Source organism: Nipponia nippon, unplaced genomic scaffold, assembly GCF_047370975.1.
Source record: "Nipponia nippon isolate SJK-2023a ecotype South Korea unplaced genomic scaffold, ASM4737097v1 scaffold_3, whole genome shotgun sequence".
Lineage (NCBI taxonomy): Eukaryota > Metazoa > Chordata > Aves > Pelecaniformes > Threskiornithidae > Nipponia > Nipponia nippon.
The window spans coordinates 105453387-105469927 of NW_028262347.1; the positions used below are offsets into that span (position 1 = coordinate 105453387).

A 16541-nucleotide genomic window follows, 5' to 3' on the forward strand; every position below is an offset into this window, starting at 1 on the left:
AACTGCATCTTCAGCCACCTCCGCTGTCCCCAGAACCATCTTAACTCATGTCATACCTGCATTTTCTGTCTCCTTGTGCCTTTTATCACCCTTGTTTCTTCTTAGCTGCTGCTCTTCCCACATCAACCAGCCCTTTTCTCCTGTCTTTCTATTATTTTCTATATCGTCTTTCTCTGTATCATTCCCCATCACCACTGGAAAACAATTTGGAAATACTTTTTAATTCAATGCAAGAAAAGGATGTTGGGATGCTATATAAAGGAGGGTGACTTCCATATCAAGAAACTAAAATGGATAGAAATATAGCCGTCTTCACAAGATCTTATCCTGGGTACAAAGAGAAACTCTTTTAAGCTTTATAAAAAAGAACTGCAATCATTTTTAAATCCAGGAGGATTTTATTTTTCTGCTAGCTAACACTCCTCAAAGGTGGAGCATTACATTTGGCTTCCAGTTCAATATGCCCTTCTAACAAACACTTACAGAAGCGGTAGTTTTATTCCTTGAAAGATATGGAGTTAAAACTCACTAACAAGAGTTACAAATGCCAGAGGGCCTAGAACAACTGGAACATCCTATCTGGATGTAATTTAGAAAATAGAAAACTGTGCCAAATTCAACTGATGCTTTCAAGAAAGAAGAGAATTCAGAAGCAGGGCAATGTGGTGCTAAGCACAACACATGGCAAAAGGCTGGAATTGCTTCAGAAAGCTTATAACCCAATACAAGAAAATTTAAAGACGACTACAGCAGCCTGCCAACAGGCACTAAGAGGGATGGATACTGGTGTATTCAGTAAAAGCTGCCAGGCTTATGTCAAATGCATTAAAATATATACACACACACGCACGTATATACACATATATTAAAAAAAAAACCCTACAAACTACATTTTGGTTTCATTTAATGAAAAGAATCTGCACTAGACAGGGCCGAATCCCAAGGGCTACAGGCTTAGTTTAAAGCCAAAGAAACCCTCTCAAAAGAGAAGTCGTGCAAGTGTCATCTGAATTTTAATGACAAGGTACTTGATTTTATTTGTATCACAGACAGCATCAAAGAAGAAGAGCAAAAGTTAGGATGACCACTGAGCCAGGGCTTGGGAACCAGGAGGTTCACTATCTGTAGTCAGTCCTTTATGGCCTTGGATAATAAAACCTTCCCAAAGCTCGGTTGAAAAGAATGGGACAGAGAGTCAGAAATCACCTCTGAAAAGCGCTGACAGGTAAAACTGGTTCATATCTATAAATGGTAAAGAAGAGGACAACTTGAAAAAATGCTTGCATCACACTAAGCATACTTAAATTCTCTTCCCACTGCTGTTCAGGAGCTCATGTTTCCTCATTAAATTCACACTTCTGGATATTGCAGATGCTCTGTTTTCATTTCAAACATATCTGTGTTCACCTTTCTTTTCCTTTCAGTGAAAAGCATGTTAACACATTCCCTGGAGTCAGGCACGTAAGAAGGCTTCTACTTGTGCTTCCACAAATCAAAAGCAGCTGCTACATGGCATGGCAGAAGTGAAAACTCTTTTAAATAAAAAGCAGAAGAGCAAAAAGGGAAAAGAGGATATAGCAAGTAATAAGCAATATAACCTGCAATACAACTGAGGAAGAGAGAAACAAAAGGAACAATTCTCCTCTCCCCCTAATTTTTTGGGTTTTTTTTGGTTTTTTTTTTTTTAATGGCAAGATGACTCTTACATTTCTTTGTTCAATTTGGGATGAGAAATGTAGGTCTTCTGATGAGAGACAATTTGCAGAAACCATTAACGGTTTGAAGCATCAACAAAAAGTGGACTGAAGGGCCTGCTTCAAATGCTTCTTCATGGGCTAGGGGAGAATATCTAATGGCAAAGGAGAATGAGGAGTTCACTTTCCAACTGTACCCACCCGAGGAATGTCCTTGTCCCTGTTGTACCTTGCGCACTTTCAAAATAATGGGCTGCAGAAATGAGACTGTTAACATCCATCCTACAGCTGTTGCATCTCAGAAATCCTTTGACAGAAGAACCTCAGCTCCCACCACTAAGTCTTTCCCAGTTGTCATCTGCCATAGTATTATAGTGAGTTTGTGGAATACGCTGAGTTTCTTGATTAAAGAACATTAAAATATCTTTTAAAAAACAAAAAAAATCTGCCTTTGGGTCAGATTATCAACTGCATTTACCTAGCTTGATTTTTGTATGGCATTATATGAATTTGGCCTCCATTTTATTTGTTTTTTTTAAAAAGGCTACCTTTGTTTTATTTCTTGAATTATCATATACATTGCTTTATGCCTGTTCTTCTCCACCCAGGACAGCTAGTGACATTGTATGCTAGATAACCTGGAGACAGTCTCAATCTTACCTCTACAAGGGCTTTCCCCCAGCATAGCTGAGGGAAACAGAAGAATAGAATGGTTTATAGAAATGGTATATTCAGCTTGTAATGAGCTAGAATTCTCATTATCTGTAACACCAGTGCTTACGGTTTATTAGGAGGACTGATGTCCTCTTATTTTTAAACCACTGTGTAGGTTAAGGCTACCTTACTTAGGAATTGGCTTGGTCCTGGCACCACTCTTCAACTCCCCTTTACATTTAACACAACATTTTTTGACAGAAAATGCTCAATGCATTAATTAAAAATTAATTAATTAAAAGCTTGGATAGGGTTGTAATTTGTTTAAATGTCACAGGTATGCCATGAAAAACCATGGTGCAAAAGCAACTTATACCCACACAAAACTCCCAGCCTCGCACAGCCGGTATTAGTTTTCCAATCAAAATAAGCTTTATGGACAGCAATATCTTTTTTAGTTTTTCTTTTGCCTGTCTACAGTGTGTTTGCCATTGGAGTACAGGTATGGCGGTAGATCATGAGCCTTCAAAGTACAGCTCAAGTTTTTAGCTCTCTTACCCTTACAGCCATAAGAAAAAAAAATGATAAAAAGTCTTTTCATTGTGAAAATGCTTCCAGTTGAAATACACAGGCAGCTTGAAACAGCTGATCAAGTGGGGGCAAGCCACTCAGCTAAAATGCTGATGTGGCAATGATGGAGTATACGAACAATAATTTGTCAAAGTTCATTACTTTAAGGTTGATGAAAAACAACAGGGACAGTTACAAACTGTTGACCCTTTGAAACCAGCAGCTCCCAAGCTTTCCCACACACAAAGCCATTTCAGGGATGTTGGCTTCAGCTAGGCTTATCGTTTCTTAATTTAAGAGCTTCTGTCCAACTGTAATAACTGCAACAGACTGCAGGACAGATGATCGCTAAGTCAACTCCTACTCTGACCCCTGATCGTAACCTGGGAAACGGGAAGCCAACAGAAGTTAGGAGACTAATTTGACTTGAAACAAGGGTTTCAAGGGTTATTCTTAGGGAGAGCAACACACAGTCAGTGCTCTCATGAAGACCAGAGTGGGTGCAGGGCCACAATTATGGGAGAAGGAAGTATTAAAAAAAAAAAAAAAAAAAATTAGCAGAAGTATAGTTCCTGAATAAAGCAGAGAAAACACAGGGATTATTACTCTAACCATGATGGCCCAGCCTGGATTTGAAAGCAGAGCTGGTGCCTCAAATAGCCTAAGGTACTACATCTGGTTCTTCAAACTAATCTGACCCCTTTGAGACAGACAAAGACTTCCTTGGGGAAGAACGTTGTTACATTTCAAAGTCCTAATGTTAACAACTGGCTGTCAATCGAGATAAACCAAGCACCCCAATGAGACATAAAACACTAATTTTCCATTAGCCAGCAAGAGAGAAACTGATGACAAGAAACAACAACAAAATTAGCTGTTAACAGAAACCAGATGGAATGGCAAAAACTATTCAAAGAAAACTATTAAATTAATATCAAGAGAAAGAAATAACAGTGTGTAGTAACCACAAAACGTCTCAATACGGAGACCAACCAACCATCAAGGTCAACATAAGGAAGCTCAAATTGGTTGGTTTTAAGACTGCTTCCTGTTATGCTAGGCTAAGTTGGGAACTTGACGTTAAATTAGAAAGAAAGGAAAAAAACATCCCCAAACAAGAGAAACACAAAACCCCATGTTGACAGCAGCCCAGCTGCCCAACAGAAGGTGCAGAAACCAGGCCCTGGAAGAGTACTTTAAAGACATTTCTTCCTCTTCCCAGCACTCTGCTGCTACCTCAGTGCCGCCTTCTCTTTTGAACTGCCAATTTCTACCACTGAAGAACTTCAGATTCACTTTTACTTAAGAAAAAAAAAAAGTGAAAGATTCACATGTTTCCACAGTCCACACTAAGACCAAGTATAAGGTTTATCCAGCAATATGCCAATTCAAGTTACCAAATTGCCACTGAAGCACTACCAGCTCTAGTATTCAGAAGCCAAACTGCTCACCACTTTTTAAACAACCGCAATTCAGTTTTGTCAACCTCTGATACACAAAAAAACATGACTCAAGTTTCAAAATAATGAAATTAGCTTAAAATTCATGAAACGAGTCTGCACACCCCCAATCACAAAGGCTGAGTACACCAAAATACACATGATAAAAATAAGTCAGCAACACTGCCTAGTAACCACAAGAGACAGGAAGAAAATCTTAAAAATACATGTTTCAAGCATTAGTTTAAAAAAAAAAAAAATTGAGTAAGATTAAAAAAAAAAAACCAAAAGGAACCTTTATCTTCATAACCTTTCTTTCAGTTATATGCAGGACAGATGCATGGGTATGGTCCTTTCATGCTCAATCCAGAGATCAAAAAATTACCATTTTTTTTAACATAATCATCTCATTCTTTCAGTACCACTGTTTAGAAGTGTTACATCTCAGGAAGAAGCAACAGTATGCTTTTTGGTTTTGGCTGGGAGGTGGAGATGGCCATTTGGGGGTTTTTGTTTGGTTGGGGTTTTTTTTCTTTACTGGGACTGAAATTCAGGGCTTTTTTCACCAAATGAGGCTGCCATTCACAGAGGCCAGGCTGCCTCAGGTTATCACCTAGCCAACAGGTTGAAGTCATCCTGTCCTTTGCCACAAGGCAAAAATGGAGAAGCAAGGGATGAGAAAAAGGGCAGGGGAAGGAGGAAATAATAGTCTGTGCAGTCTTTCAGTCCTGAACTGCTTAACTGAAGAAATGGAAAAACCACCCTCTCACAATGCTTTTCTACATTACCTTACCTTCCCTGAGACAATAAGCTCTTTGGAGCACATCCTATATCTTTAGGCACTTCCAAACAGCTTTACAGTACCCTTCTGGTGTCTGCAGATATCAACAAAGTAAGAGAACTTGGAAGAAACGGTGTCTGTGGATATGCTCTGTCCAGCTGTATGATGAAAGGCTTGAGCTGGGCCCTTCTGATTTCCTCATGGCTAGCCTCATAAAGAAAGCACATTAATTCAATTCAAATAAATGAAAAGTTATTCACTACCAAGCAGGAGACAAAGTTCAGGGCAAGGGTATTTTAACTCATTTGAAGAAGGGCAGCTCCCAATCAGGCTTTACAGAGCCTGTGAAGCCATACTGAGAGAGGGAACTGCTACCTCCTTCAAACCCATTGTGGAACTGCTCTTGTGAGAAGCTAAAATCACTTCAGTGAGAGTAAAAGGTGACATGAACCTCACAAGTTTTGCTTTGAAAAGAGGCAGAGGAAATTTACACCATAGGTCTTCAGAGACCTACTTTTTTCCAGCCAATCTGACTCATTAAATCCTAGTTTCTGAGATGATTGGCAAAGGCATTGATTGCTTGGCTGTTCTTGATCATCTTGGTTTAGGCCACGGAAGGTTCCCACACACCTGTAACAGCCACCAAGCAAATACATTTGGCAGCACTAGTTACTTGGTGAGCTTGAAGTCAAGGTAATAAAGTAGCGCCAGGAAAGTCCCTAATCGTGGTCTGTGTCTTTTGTCCATGTACAGCACACAGATGAGAAAGGGATGTTGCTAACAAAGAAATGTATGGATTCCAAGACACATTACAAAACAGTATTTTTAGCAAATGCAACCATAAGAAAGAAATGCATAGCTTTAGCAACAAGTGGAAAGAATCTGTAAGTGAAAACAACATACCCAGAAGAAGTGATGTTTAACAAAAATTAAATCCCCATGTCAAAAACACATCAAGAAGAGACATGAAAGGGAAGGAGAGCAAGCCACAAAAAGACATCAAAAAGGAGAGGAGGTGGGAAGAAGTGCATAATCTGAAATTCTCTCTGTTCTTTACAGATTTATGATTGTTAAAGATCCAGATAGAAAAGGTTTCTCTTTTTTTCCCTTTTTTTTTTTTTGCCTCTTGTTTTTCTCAGCGACTCAATGTAACAGTAACTTAGCAAAGTTTAGCTCTGCTCTATAGCTCTGTCTGAATTGTCTATTGATAATTGCCTATTTTTGCCTTTCTCTAAATGCTCTTCTAACATTGTCATGCAGTGGTAGGGTTTCCCCATAGAGGCTGACTCATTTCTATAGTAGCTGACAGGACTCCTGCTCTTCCAAAACCTTTGTAGTCCTTTGACATGGCTCAGAGTGAAGGCGTCTATGTGGCATGCGATGCATTATTAACAAACACAGAAGGCATGGCTTGGTATCTATAACACTTGTGGCCATGCTGCATATGACAGAGACACAATTCTCTGTCAAACCATTCTTATCACAAAAGTTCTAGCAATTTGCATCATCTTCTAAAAATTTACTACCATACACCCTTTACTGAAAGCCACGGGGGCATGTTTATCTCTTGAAAGAAGAAAAGTGTGGGCAGACAGCAGTACAGTTGAGTAGTTTTCATGAAGAGACAACAAATTCTGCTAATCAGAATCACCAATGCTAGTTAGGACCAGGCTGCCTTTAACAGGTAGAGTTAAAATCCACGGACACCCCTCAGAAATCAACACTCAAAGCTTTGAGAATTACAGTAATCACATACGATTATTTAACAGGAAGCTTAAACAACAGTAAAATGGGCAAACCTGGAGACAAGCTCTCCAAACCTGGAGACAAGGCCTCAGAAGGGAACAGCCCAACACCAGTTCTAGTGAAGGAAGTGGTCAAGGATACATCACTGATTTTTGAGTCAGGGAAATACGTGTTTGTAGTTTAATCATTTTTGTGTGCTCCTTGGGCAAGCCACTTCAATTTATACTTCAGTTCCTTAGGGGTAAAACGGAGCAAGCAAAACTTTTTCTTGCCGTGCATGCTCACTTTTTTAGACTGACAGTTTTGAGAGATGAAAGGTGGTCTTTTCCTACATACCTACAATACCTAATAAACAGGAAATAACATGAGGGGTCTTCAGTGCCACTGTCACATGCCACCAAAAAATAATGCTTGAAGAGTGAAAGTACCTGTTCTCAAAAGTGACTTCAAGTGAAGCCTTGCTATAAACCCCACAGAGACTCTAAATGTCACCAAAAACTGGGAGTGGAGCAGGCAAGGACCATACTAAGAGCTTCGCTTCGCTGCAGGAAGTCCAAAGGAATATCTGGAAGGGTTTAAAACATAGAGGGTAAAAAATATTTTCTGGACAAATCAATAGTAGTAATAATTACCTCACCATGACTAATGCTAGGGATTAACCTTTAGAAAGAAGCATACTGGCAGACAGCTCTCTAGTGACACCCCAGCAAAAACAACCTTAGTTTAGGAAGGAAATGCACTCATAAAGAAAAGCTAAGTTTTATACTAAGTCAGAATCTTTCCTAAGTCTGCATTCTTGACTCCTCCTATTAACCTCTTGCTTTCTGATATACTTGAAGACTGTTACCCTCCTGCTGAGATGGTTCTAATGTTTGGGGGGCAGCAGGGCAGGGAAGCTACTTCATGTTCAATTAGAAGTTGAATTTTTCTCTTGAGATCTTTATACACAATGCCCAGGCCATATTAATTTCACAGCCATTTGACAGATCAAGCCTGTACTTCTATTTCTACCTCCATACAAAAAAAAAAAAAAAAAAAAAAAAGCAAGCAGTATTACAAATTGATTGAATTCCTATTGCAAATCAGATAACAAACATTTTGTGACTGAGGATCAGAACTTTTATTAAAGACATTTCAAAGAGGAAATAAATTTCAATGGAGTTAAAAAAAAAAAGTTTTTTTTAGAGAACTGCCACTCTGGCTATGCTCATTTTCCTTTGAATTCTTCCATCTTTAGCATGGGAAAATAAACAAGAAAACTTCAGCACTCTTATTACTTAAACTCATCTTTGAACCAGGTCTGAGAAAAGCTAGTAGTCTGGGACAAAAAGGAAAAAGAAAAAATCCAAAGGAAAAATGAAGATTATTTTTTCTAAAGAAAGTTTTGATACATGAAGTTATAAAAAATTTAGCACAATCATATTAGGTAAATAAGCTGGGAGATTTTCTGTTCTGTTTTTTTGAAGACAGTGAACTAAGTTTAAAATAATCGTCAGATATAATTTTAGTTTTAAGTGAATACTTGATTGTTATATCTATCTGCACATGGATGATTGGTTAAGAAGATATTTCTAAAATCAATGGTATTTGTGAACATCTGGTTTTGAAATCCTAAATTCTATTACATTCTAAAAGTAGCCTGGCCCCAAAGTTAAGGATTGATGGAATAGTTCAAATAATCACCACAGAGCATTGCCTCTTGCTTAAAAGTGCTTTAGTAACAGGGGAATGGAAGGCGAGTAGTGCAACACCAGTTTCTAGCAAAGGTGCCAGGAGATATTCAGGAAACTACAGAGCAAGGCGGCCAGTGTCTATACTAGGAAGGATCAGTGCAGCAATCACTAGCAGTCTAGTGAATAAATCTTATATATTGCAGCTGTTGTAAAGGAAAGTTATTTCACAAATTAAATAGTTTGGGATTTTTTTCCAAGGTGGTTTTGTTGTTTGTTTGTTTGTTTCTTTTAAATAAAATCAGTTTTCACAGCAGAAGGAAGTCACCAGTGGAGTGTCACAGGGAGAGAGTTAATACAAAACAGCCTGAAAAGCAAGGTTAATTACAAGGTGGTAAAGTTTACTTCCTGTACAGCTTCCTGTCATTAGCCAAGGCAAGGTGCAGAACCACCTCATTGTACCAGCTAGTAAAATAGCAGATGACATGCAGGCTGGATAGATGTCAAGTGACAATCTGAATTTTACATATTCAAGGCTGGGGACCAGGTACTTAGGAATAAAATCTTCAGGTTATAAAAATAATTTTACAGAAACATCAGCACAGTGCTCAGTAGTGGACCAAAACCCACCAACTGTTTGTAATTATTAAGGAAAGGACAGAAAACAAACCAGGAAACCACTGTCGTCATCTGCAAACCCAGAAATGCCATTTTATACACTGTGTGCAGTTCTCATCCCACAGAAATCAAACAGGAGTTAGTAACACTGAAAAGGATACGAAAAAGGTAATGGGGTGACTGAATGAATGTATGAATGGTTTCCATGTGAGAAATGACTAAATGGCTGGGGCTCTTCAACATGGAAAAGAGGTAACAGAATCCCAATGCTCATGGAGAAAATAACTAGGAAATAATCTTCCATCTCTCCAGTAAAAGAACCAGGGAATGAAAACCATCCAATGAAATGAGCAGTTCAGAACAAAAAAGAGACTATTTTTTGCACAATCCATATCTAATAGTGGGACTCTTTGCCCCAGGTGGTTGTGGATGCTCAAAGTTTTATTTGGGTTCAAAAAGCTATTGGAGAGATTAGTGGAACAGGAATCTATTGAGAACTATTGAATAAAGAAAAGTCCTTAAGCTATAAATCAGTGAAAGCTGGGAGAGCTTTCTGGGAAGGCATCATTATATGGTTGATAATATGCCTACTTTTAGACATACTACATAATCACAGGCCTGTTTTTACAGTAGTCCCCAAGCATCTCCTGTTGCACACTGCCACAAAGTGCTTTGGTCCAACCTGGTACAGCGGTTCTCATGTTCTCAATTCTAGCTACGATCTTGACTTTGTTGACAACTTTAGCATTCCTGTTACCGTGAGCATAAAGGACTGTTTGGGTCTTTGAGTCAGATCTCTGGAATAATTGTCATTCATTATATGCATTTAGTCCTGAATGGTTCAAGAAAACATTATTTCATACTCCTGTATAGCGGACGACTCCCTCCAGAAATTGAATTTTGACCTTAGTAAAAAAACAGGCAAATCAGGAAAACAACAATGACAGGAAGGGAGCAAGGAAAAAAAAAAAAAAAAAAAAAAAAGATGCCGCCAGCGCCTCAAATACCTGTAGTGCAGGGACCCAGGTCAGATGAAAATATCCTAGGATGACCCTATAAAGAGGACTGTGCTCCTGCCTGCAGACAGACCAGAAACGGACTCCCCAGATCCCGGACTGCAATAGCTGCTGTCAGTTCTTTCCTGGCCTCCATTTTCTCAGTGCTTTCAAGCTGCCAGCCTTCACTAGTTTCACACAGACTTCTCCAGAAGCACAGGAAAGGCACAAAGGCTAAAGCTCTCTACAGAGGTCAATACACAGGTGGTCTGACTTGGAGAGGTCTGCAGTCCCAAACTGGCCTATCCGTATTCATGAGTTTGTATCTGAACCCAAGGTCATAAGCATCCATATGCCAACATTTACAAACAGTGTTGAAATGTGTTTCTGTTAGCTTTTAGCTCGGATGTTGTATGAGTCTACAGTCACCTCACTTCACGATTGCCCTCTAAACATTGCTGAAAGACAAATATACAACTGGGGAGCTCCAAAGCCCAACTGCAATCACACACTACTATTTATTGTACACAAAACCTTGCAAAACATCAAAACACTAGTTTACCTCCAACCTGTTAATTTGCTGTTACTTTAATATGAATGCACAAATATACCAGCCCAAACCAGAGCTGTATAGCCAAGACAGCACGTTGCTGAGCCCTGTGCCCGAGACTTGCGCAGAGAGAGGTCGTGTGCGGGTTTGCACACCTCCACACTAATGTGCTGACACAGCTTTTGGATTTGGTTTGGCTGTATCAGCAGTCAAGTCCTGACTTACTTGACTTGCAGTCAATCCATGGAGGTGCATGTTTGCCTGATATCCCTCTGCCTCCACCAAATCTTACACAGGGTACTTCCCTATTGGAAGCTTTGTATTTCTGCCTGCCCTGCAGTCATTTCCAGGAGGGAAGAAAGGATGGACAACATGGTTTTGGTCCTTCCTGCTCTGTTATCATGGCATCGGTGCATCCTGTGCCTTTTAGACAATGAGACATGGGGGTCTGAGGAAGTGTGGTTGCAGGGAAACAGTCTCTGTCCCTCCTCTTACTGACCCTTGCTTGTCACCAGTGGCCAAGACATGCCCACGATGAAGTAGCCAAATCCATCCCAGTACTGAGGCTGAAGCAGAAGGAGACGATGGCACTCCTTTGCCCTCCTCCACCAGACCGAGGTGGGGAGAGCTCCAGCCTGGCATACTGCACTTCCTCAAGGAGGTGCAGAGGAGCTTCCCTCCTGCAGCCCCACTGTTGTTTCCCACCCAAACCACATCCACGGGAGGGAGACAGACACTGTCCCTCCCCACTGCTGGCAAAGGAGGGAGGCAGAGGGCCACCCCACTCTGGGGGAAGGGACAGTGGCAAAACCATAAGGAAGCTGGCTGACCCTGAGAAAAGGCTGGATGGTGTACGGCAGGCTATAAAACTGAAATCATGAATGCACAGTAATGTATGTTCCAGATCAATTTTACATCATTTGTCATCACAAGCAATTTGATTGCAGCCCCACCATGGCACTAGAATACTGGCCACCACTAAGCTTTCTGGGAGTGACAGAAGCTTTCTGCCTAGTGGCAGAAGGCCATGGACTGAAAATATGTTCATTTTGCACTACTGAAAAATTGATTTTCAACCTATATTCTTCAGTTTTTAAATAAAAACCCCACAAACACAAACTTACATCTGTTCCCACCATAGACCTACCTTTAAAATCCCTTGTCAGCAAGAAATAAAAAACCCTAAAGTTTCTCCACTGCTTGATAGGTCCTATGAAGAGGCCACCATGCTTAGCCTTCCCTGGTTTTTACTACTTTTCTGAAGGACATCGCAGCTGCAACCATTCCATTTGAATGTTGTTACAATACGATGCTGCCTTTATATCATAGAACTAGCTAGTAACTCCTCTTCCATTCACTCCTTTAATACCAACATAAGCATACTCTTCACTTCAGTTTGTATCATTTCTTGCTGCTGCCAAATACTGAATATTTTAATTGTATTTCTGACTCTACCATTAGGAACCTTCATATTCCATTACAAAGAGACACGGAGATAGGAGATGAAATTGGTAAGGAGTTTTATCAAATAAATCTCAGTCCTGCTCCCTGCCACAGTCTGAACACAGAGTATCACGTTTCCTGTTCTGGTCTGATTCCAGTTCTTCACAATGATCTACAGAAAAATAACCAAAATTGGATTTGTGCCCTTTTTTCCCCTTATTCATTAGCTGTTTTTTCTGGTTTTTTTTTTTTTTTTTTTTTTTTTGTTCAGTACAAACTCTCACCTTCCTGCATCTGAAAGTAATGCCTGAAGTGCTCTGTTCAGTCCAAATATTTTCCTCACTCTGAGCTGATGAAGCAAATCTTTGGGAATTTTTGTAGATATTTTGATCCAGAACATTTCCCAGACATGTGAAAGTTCCTTATTTTATTATTAATAATAATGTCTGACTAAAAAAAATGGTAAACACCAGAATAACACTCCTCTCCGCAATAGTGAGATTTTATGATCTACAGTGTCATAGTCCTTCCAGGTCCTTCAGCCTCAGCTGTATGAGCATTTTGAGGAATTTCCGAAGCATGGGCATAAGGCTGAGCACTTTCAGATGGCACGTCAATGATGACACTCTTATCTGGGCCCAAACTGGTTTAAGCCGGAGGCGAACATGAGCACTTGAGTGCTCTCTGTGCCAATAAGGCTGTAATTGCTGTTTTGTGCTACAGTGACAGTATTAAATCTTATTTGATTATTAAAAAACATAATCAGCTGAGTGGGTGTCAACAGGGCTGAGTACGGACAAAATCTGAATGTGGACAGTTGAAAAAGAACACCACAGAGATGCTTTTAGAAAACTTCATTTTAAACTATCAACACATCAGCCCAGTACATTAAACATGCAAGTGCAGAAATAACTCTTCCTTCCCTGTACCCTGATGACTAGACAACACAACTCTGGACTCCAGGTGTAACTGAGTAGTGAAGCAGTAAAATAGACTTTAATGTTAAAAAAATAATCTTAAAGTTTATATCACATAATCCCAAATCCATCTCTTAATTCCACTGACTTCAATCAAGTAACTGAATACACAGGACCTCACAAGTCTAATAAAATCAGATAAAGAATCCTGCTAGCGAGCTTCCATGAAACAAGGATCTTGCGCATTGAAAGGTCACACAATCTGTTGTAAAAGAGTATTAGACTGTCACCTCTCTATCTCACGACAAATACTGAAGCATCTGCAAAATTCAAGTAGCAGATCAGTTCTTTCTGTGTGTACAGCATATAAATTTCAAGAACTTTAACATACAAAGTCAAAAGGAGCTTTTAAAGTTTTGAAGTCAACATTTAAAGTTATTTAGGACTCCCAAAAGTCCTGATGTGTCTCCCACCACTCCCACCCCCAAAGTCACAGGCTGATAATGTGTGTGACAAAATATTGTCATTCCCAATTGTTAACAAAAGGAAAAAAGAAATGTCAATAAATATCATATTCTTGTGTACATGCAAATTCTATTTAGATGATAAAGTCATCTTGGAAGACAACATACTGGCAGGCAGCGTACGTTTGAGCTTCACCAGAAGCACGTGATCATTAATCTCCTCCGAGGGGATTTCACATAAAGCTGACAATTTCTGCTTCCACCAGTAATGCTTATTTACTAAACCCTGGATTAGACTTCAAGCTCTTGTTTTGAGAAGAAAACAACTTGTCTGCACAGCAAAGCACTGTTTAGTCCTAGTTGTCTAGCAGGGACTCTTGATTTTTGCACTTTCAAGTTTGGGGGTTTTAGCAGCCCACCTAAATAAATAAATAAATAAAAATCCTCCCCAAACCGAAACAAACCCCCCAACCAGAGAAGGCAGGCAGGCGGGACGCACACGCACCAATGCAGTCAGCAGCCAGAAGCAGCACACATACTTCAGAGACACAAAGCAAGTAACATTTGAACATTCTTGCCAAATGAGATTATGTGTTTGTATACCTCCCTCTCTCACACACGCACAAACCCACACGTTGCACAGCAAATAATGCTCACAGAACAGAACAAAGACCCTTTGTTATTGTTCCATAAGGTTTTGCAAAATCCCCTTCTTTGTCTAAAACTGAACTAATGGTGTTGCTCGAGTCCTGATATCTAAATATACAAAGCTTGTACAGAGAAGGAATGTAGATTTCTTTTAGAACAACTGATAACATTAGAAAATACAGACAAGCTTTTGAGAACAGAAGCCCCAGTTTACAAGCATCTTTATTCAGAAAATTAAAAAAAAAAGGTAGTAAATACTGCAGCCATTCAAATGCACATGCTCTGAAAGGACACAATTGGAGCTTAAGGTTTATCACATCCAGCTGTGTTTTAACAGAATCTCTTACGGTTACCTCCTCCCCCCAGATAAAAGTGCTAATACCAATACAATTAAAAAGCCAGCTTAAATAAAAACAACCCAAAAAATTTCCAAAAACCAGCAAGTTATCTCTCTACTTTTAACCCTCAGCACCTTCAGAAGAATGTTAGCGTGAATGAAGGAAAAGTGCTTAGAAAAAAAGTAGCTTCACAATTAGAACTGAACAAAGTATCACACTAAAAGGGATCGTTCATGCAGCACCCTAACGAGGAGCCTCCACAGCAGCCTCTCTCGACAGGCTGCCCTGACGTACATATGTATTTTGCAGGGCTTAACAGCATCCCTACAACGAACTGTAAAGCCAAGATACTCTGCTGACAAGGCATTCTCCTACCTGAAGCTTCATTTTCCAGCATGAATGCATGTGTGTATCCTCTGTGTAGCTTCCCCTGGTTGCATGACTTCTGTTATCCAGACTAAAGAGATGGAGCTGTGTAAGCAGAGCTGCTGGCTGCCCTACATTTGCCTGCAGATGAGAGAAAGAGTTGGTGCTGTACTTGCCTGGGCTTGTTTAAGCCCCCAAAATATAATATTAGTGTAGCTCAAACTAGACTAACTACTTCCTCCAGCTGATCCCAGTGAAAAGAGCTTGTGATGAATAATGCATGAGAGCCCCTGTGAACATGTTTCATTCCTTGCAGCAGCTGATGTCCACCTCTCCCCCCTTCCTGAAAGCAATCCCTAGCAATTTTTGTGCTGTGAAGCATAAAAATTCTCCCAATGTCCAAAGAGCATGGAGGATGCCCCTCCCAGATCAATTTTCTCTCCTCTACTCATTAGTCAAACCAATAGATCTGGTGATTTTCTTTTTTTTTTTTTTTTAAAAAAGATAAAAATCTATGCAGCTAGAAGTCAAAGAAAGCATGATAAGCACAGAGCCATATCTCTGGACTACACAATACTAGTAAATTCACTGGCTTAGTAATTAATTTTTCTTATTCTTTAGGGCTGTGATGCAAGAGAAGCTGTATAAAGATGAACACTGAAGATGGAGAAAGAATGTGACAGACCAGAAAATAATACAGCACAAAGAAGGTGGAAAAAAAAAATGCTCGCTGTAGCTGGCAAGTTCAGTTGACTGTTTACAGAGAAGAGAGATTGCTTAGAAGAACTTAGTGGGTGGAAGAATATAGGGGATAAATTCACATGCTGCTTCTCTTGAGCAATAAATTCCACTATGTCAGTACAACTTTGCAAGTTAACTACGAAAATCACTTACTTTCAGATATTCTTCCAAAGAGCGAACAAACACAGGACTAATTTGCAAGTGCAATTACTGCAATAGGCAAATGTCAATACACGGCACTTGCAGATTCAATTCTATTTCTCAGAATTGTTTTGCTTTGATTTCATTGTTAGATAACAAATTATTTGGCATCTCTTTATCAGTTACCTGCTGCAATCCAAGTGACATAGCCATCCGAACACAACTGACAAGGCTCTCACAAGCTGTTAGTTTCCTGTAAAGGAAACATGGCTTTAATGTATCGTTTACAGTGAGAGACTGCGTCCAGCTTCCTAAATCCTGAACTGTGGCTCTTCAGTTTGGCCATAACATAACTCTCTAGACATCTCTGAGGTCGCATTCCTCAGGTCACATCAAAACTTGGAGTCGGTTCCTGCTTTCTACCCCTGCCTCAGGTGACTTACGCAGAAAATGAGAGATAAAAGGTGAAGACAACTGAGAGAGACCAAAGAGAAAGGAATATTCAATACATTAGAGTCACTTAGTGCTCAGTCATGACTGGTTGTTACTTTCGAATGACTCTTCTTTCACCTCTGCTACGGGTGATCCTCTTGCAAGGATCAAAGCTAAGCTTAGGCCTCTCCAGAGGACATTATCCAGACAGTTGCATTTATCGTCATGCTTTCCCTGGGACACCCTCTGACCCTGGGAATGCTATACACACCACAAGGCAGAGGAGAGGATTTCCTTTCCCTTCAACTGCACTTTTTTTCCAGACCATCTTTTC

The 16541-nt window shown here is 39.8% G+C and overlaps 1 protein-coding gene across 6 annotated transcripts in view; it reads right to left on the reverse strand.

Annotated features, from left to right (window-relative positions):
* The window catches only part of MARCHF8 (membrane associated ring-CH-type finger 8), a 112559-nt gene that overhangs the window by 39047 nt on the left and 56971 nt on the right, over window positions 1-16541 (reverse strand). For 3 of the 6 annotated variants that reach the window (XM_087767408.1, XM_087767406.1, XM_087767407.1), the window contains exon 3: window positions 14903-15034. The exons of 2 other annotated variants lie outside the window; for them this stretch is intronic. In XM_087767408.1, coding sequence (XP_087623534.1) covers window positions 14903-15034 — 132 coding nt within the window. Of the gene's footprint in view, window positions 1-14902; window positions 15035-15961; window positions 16029-16541 lie in introns of all 6 variants that reach the window. One more of the 6 variants, XM_087767405.1, reaches the window with a different exon arrangement.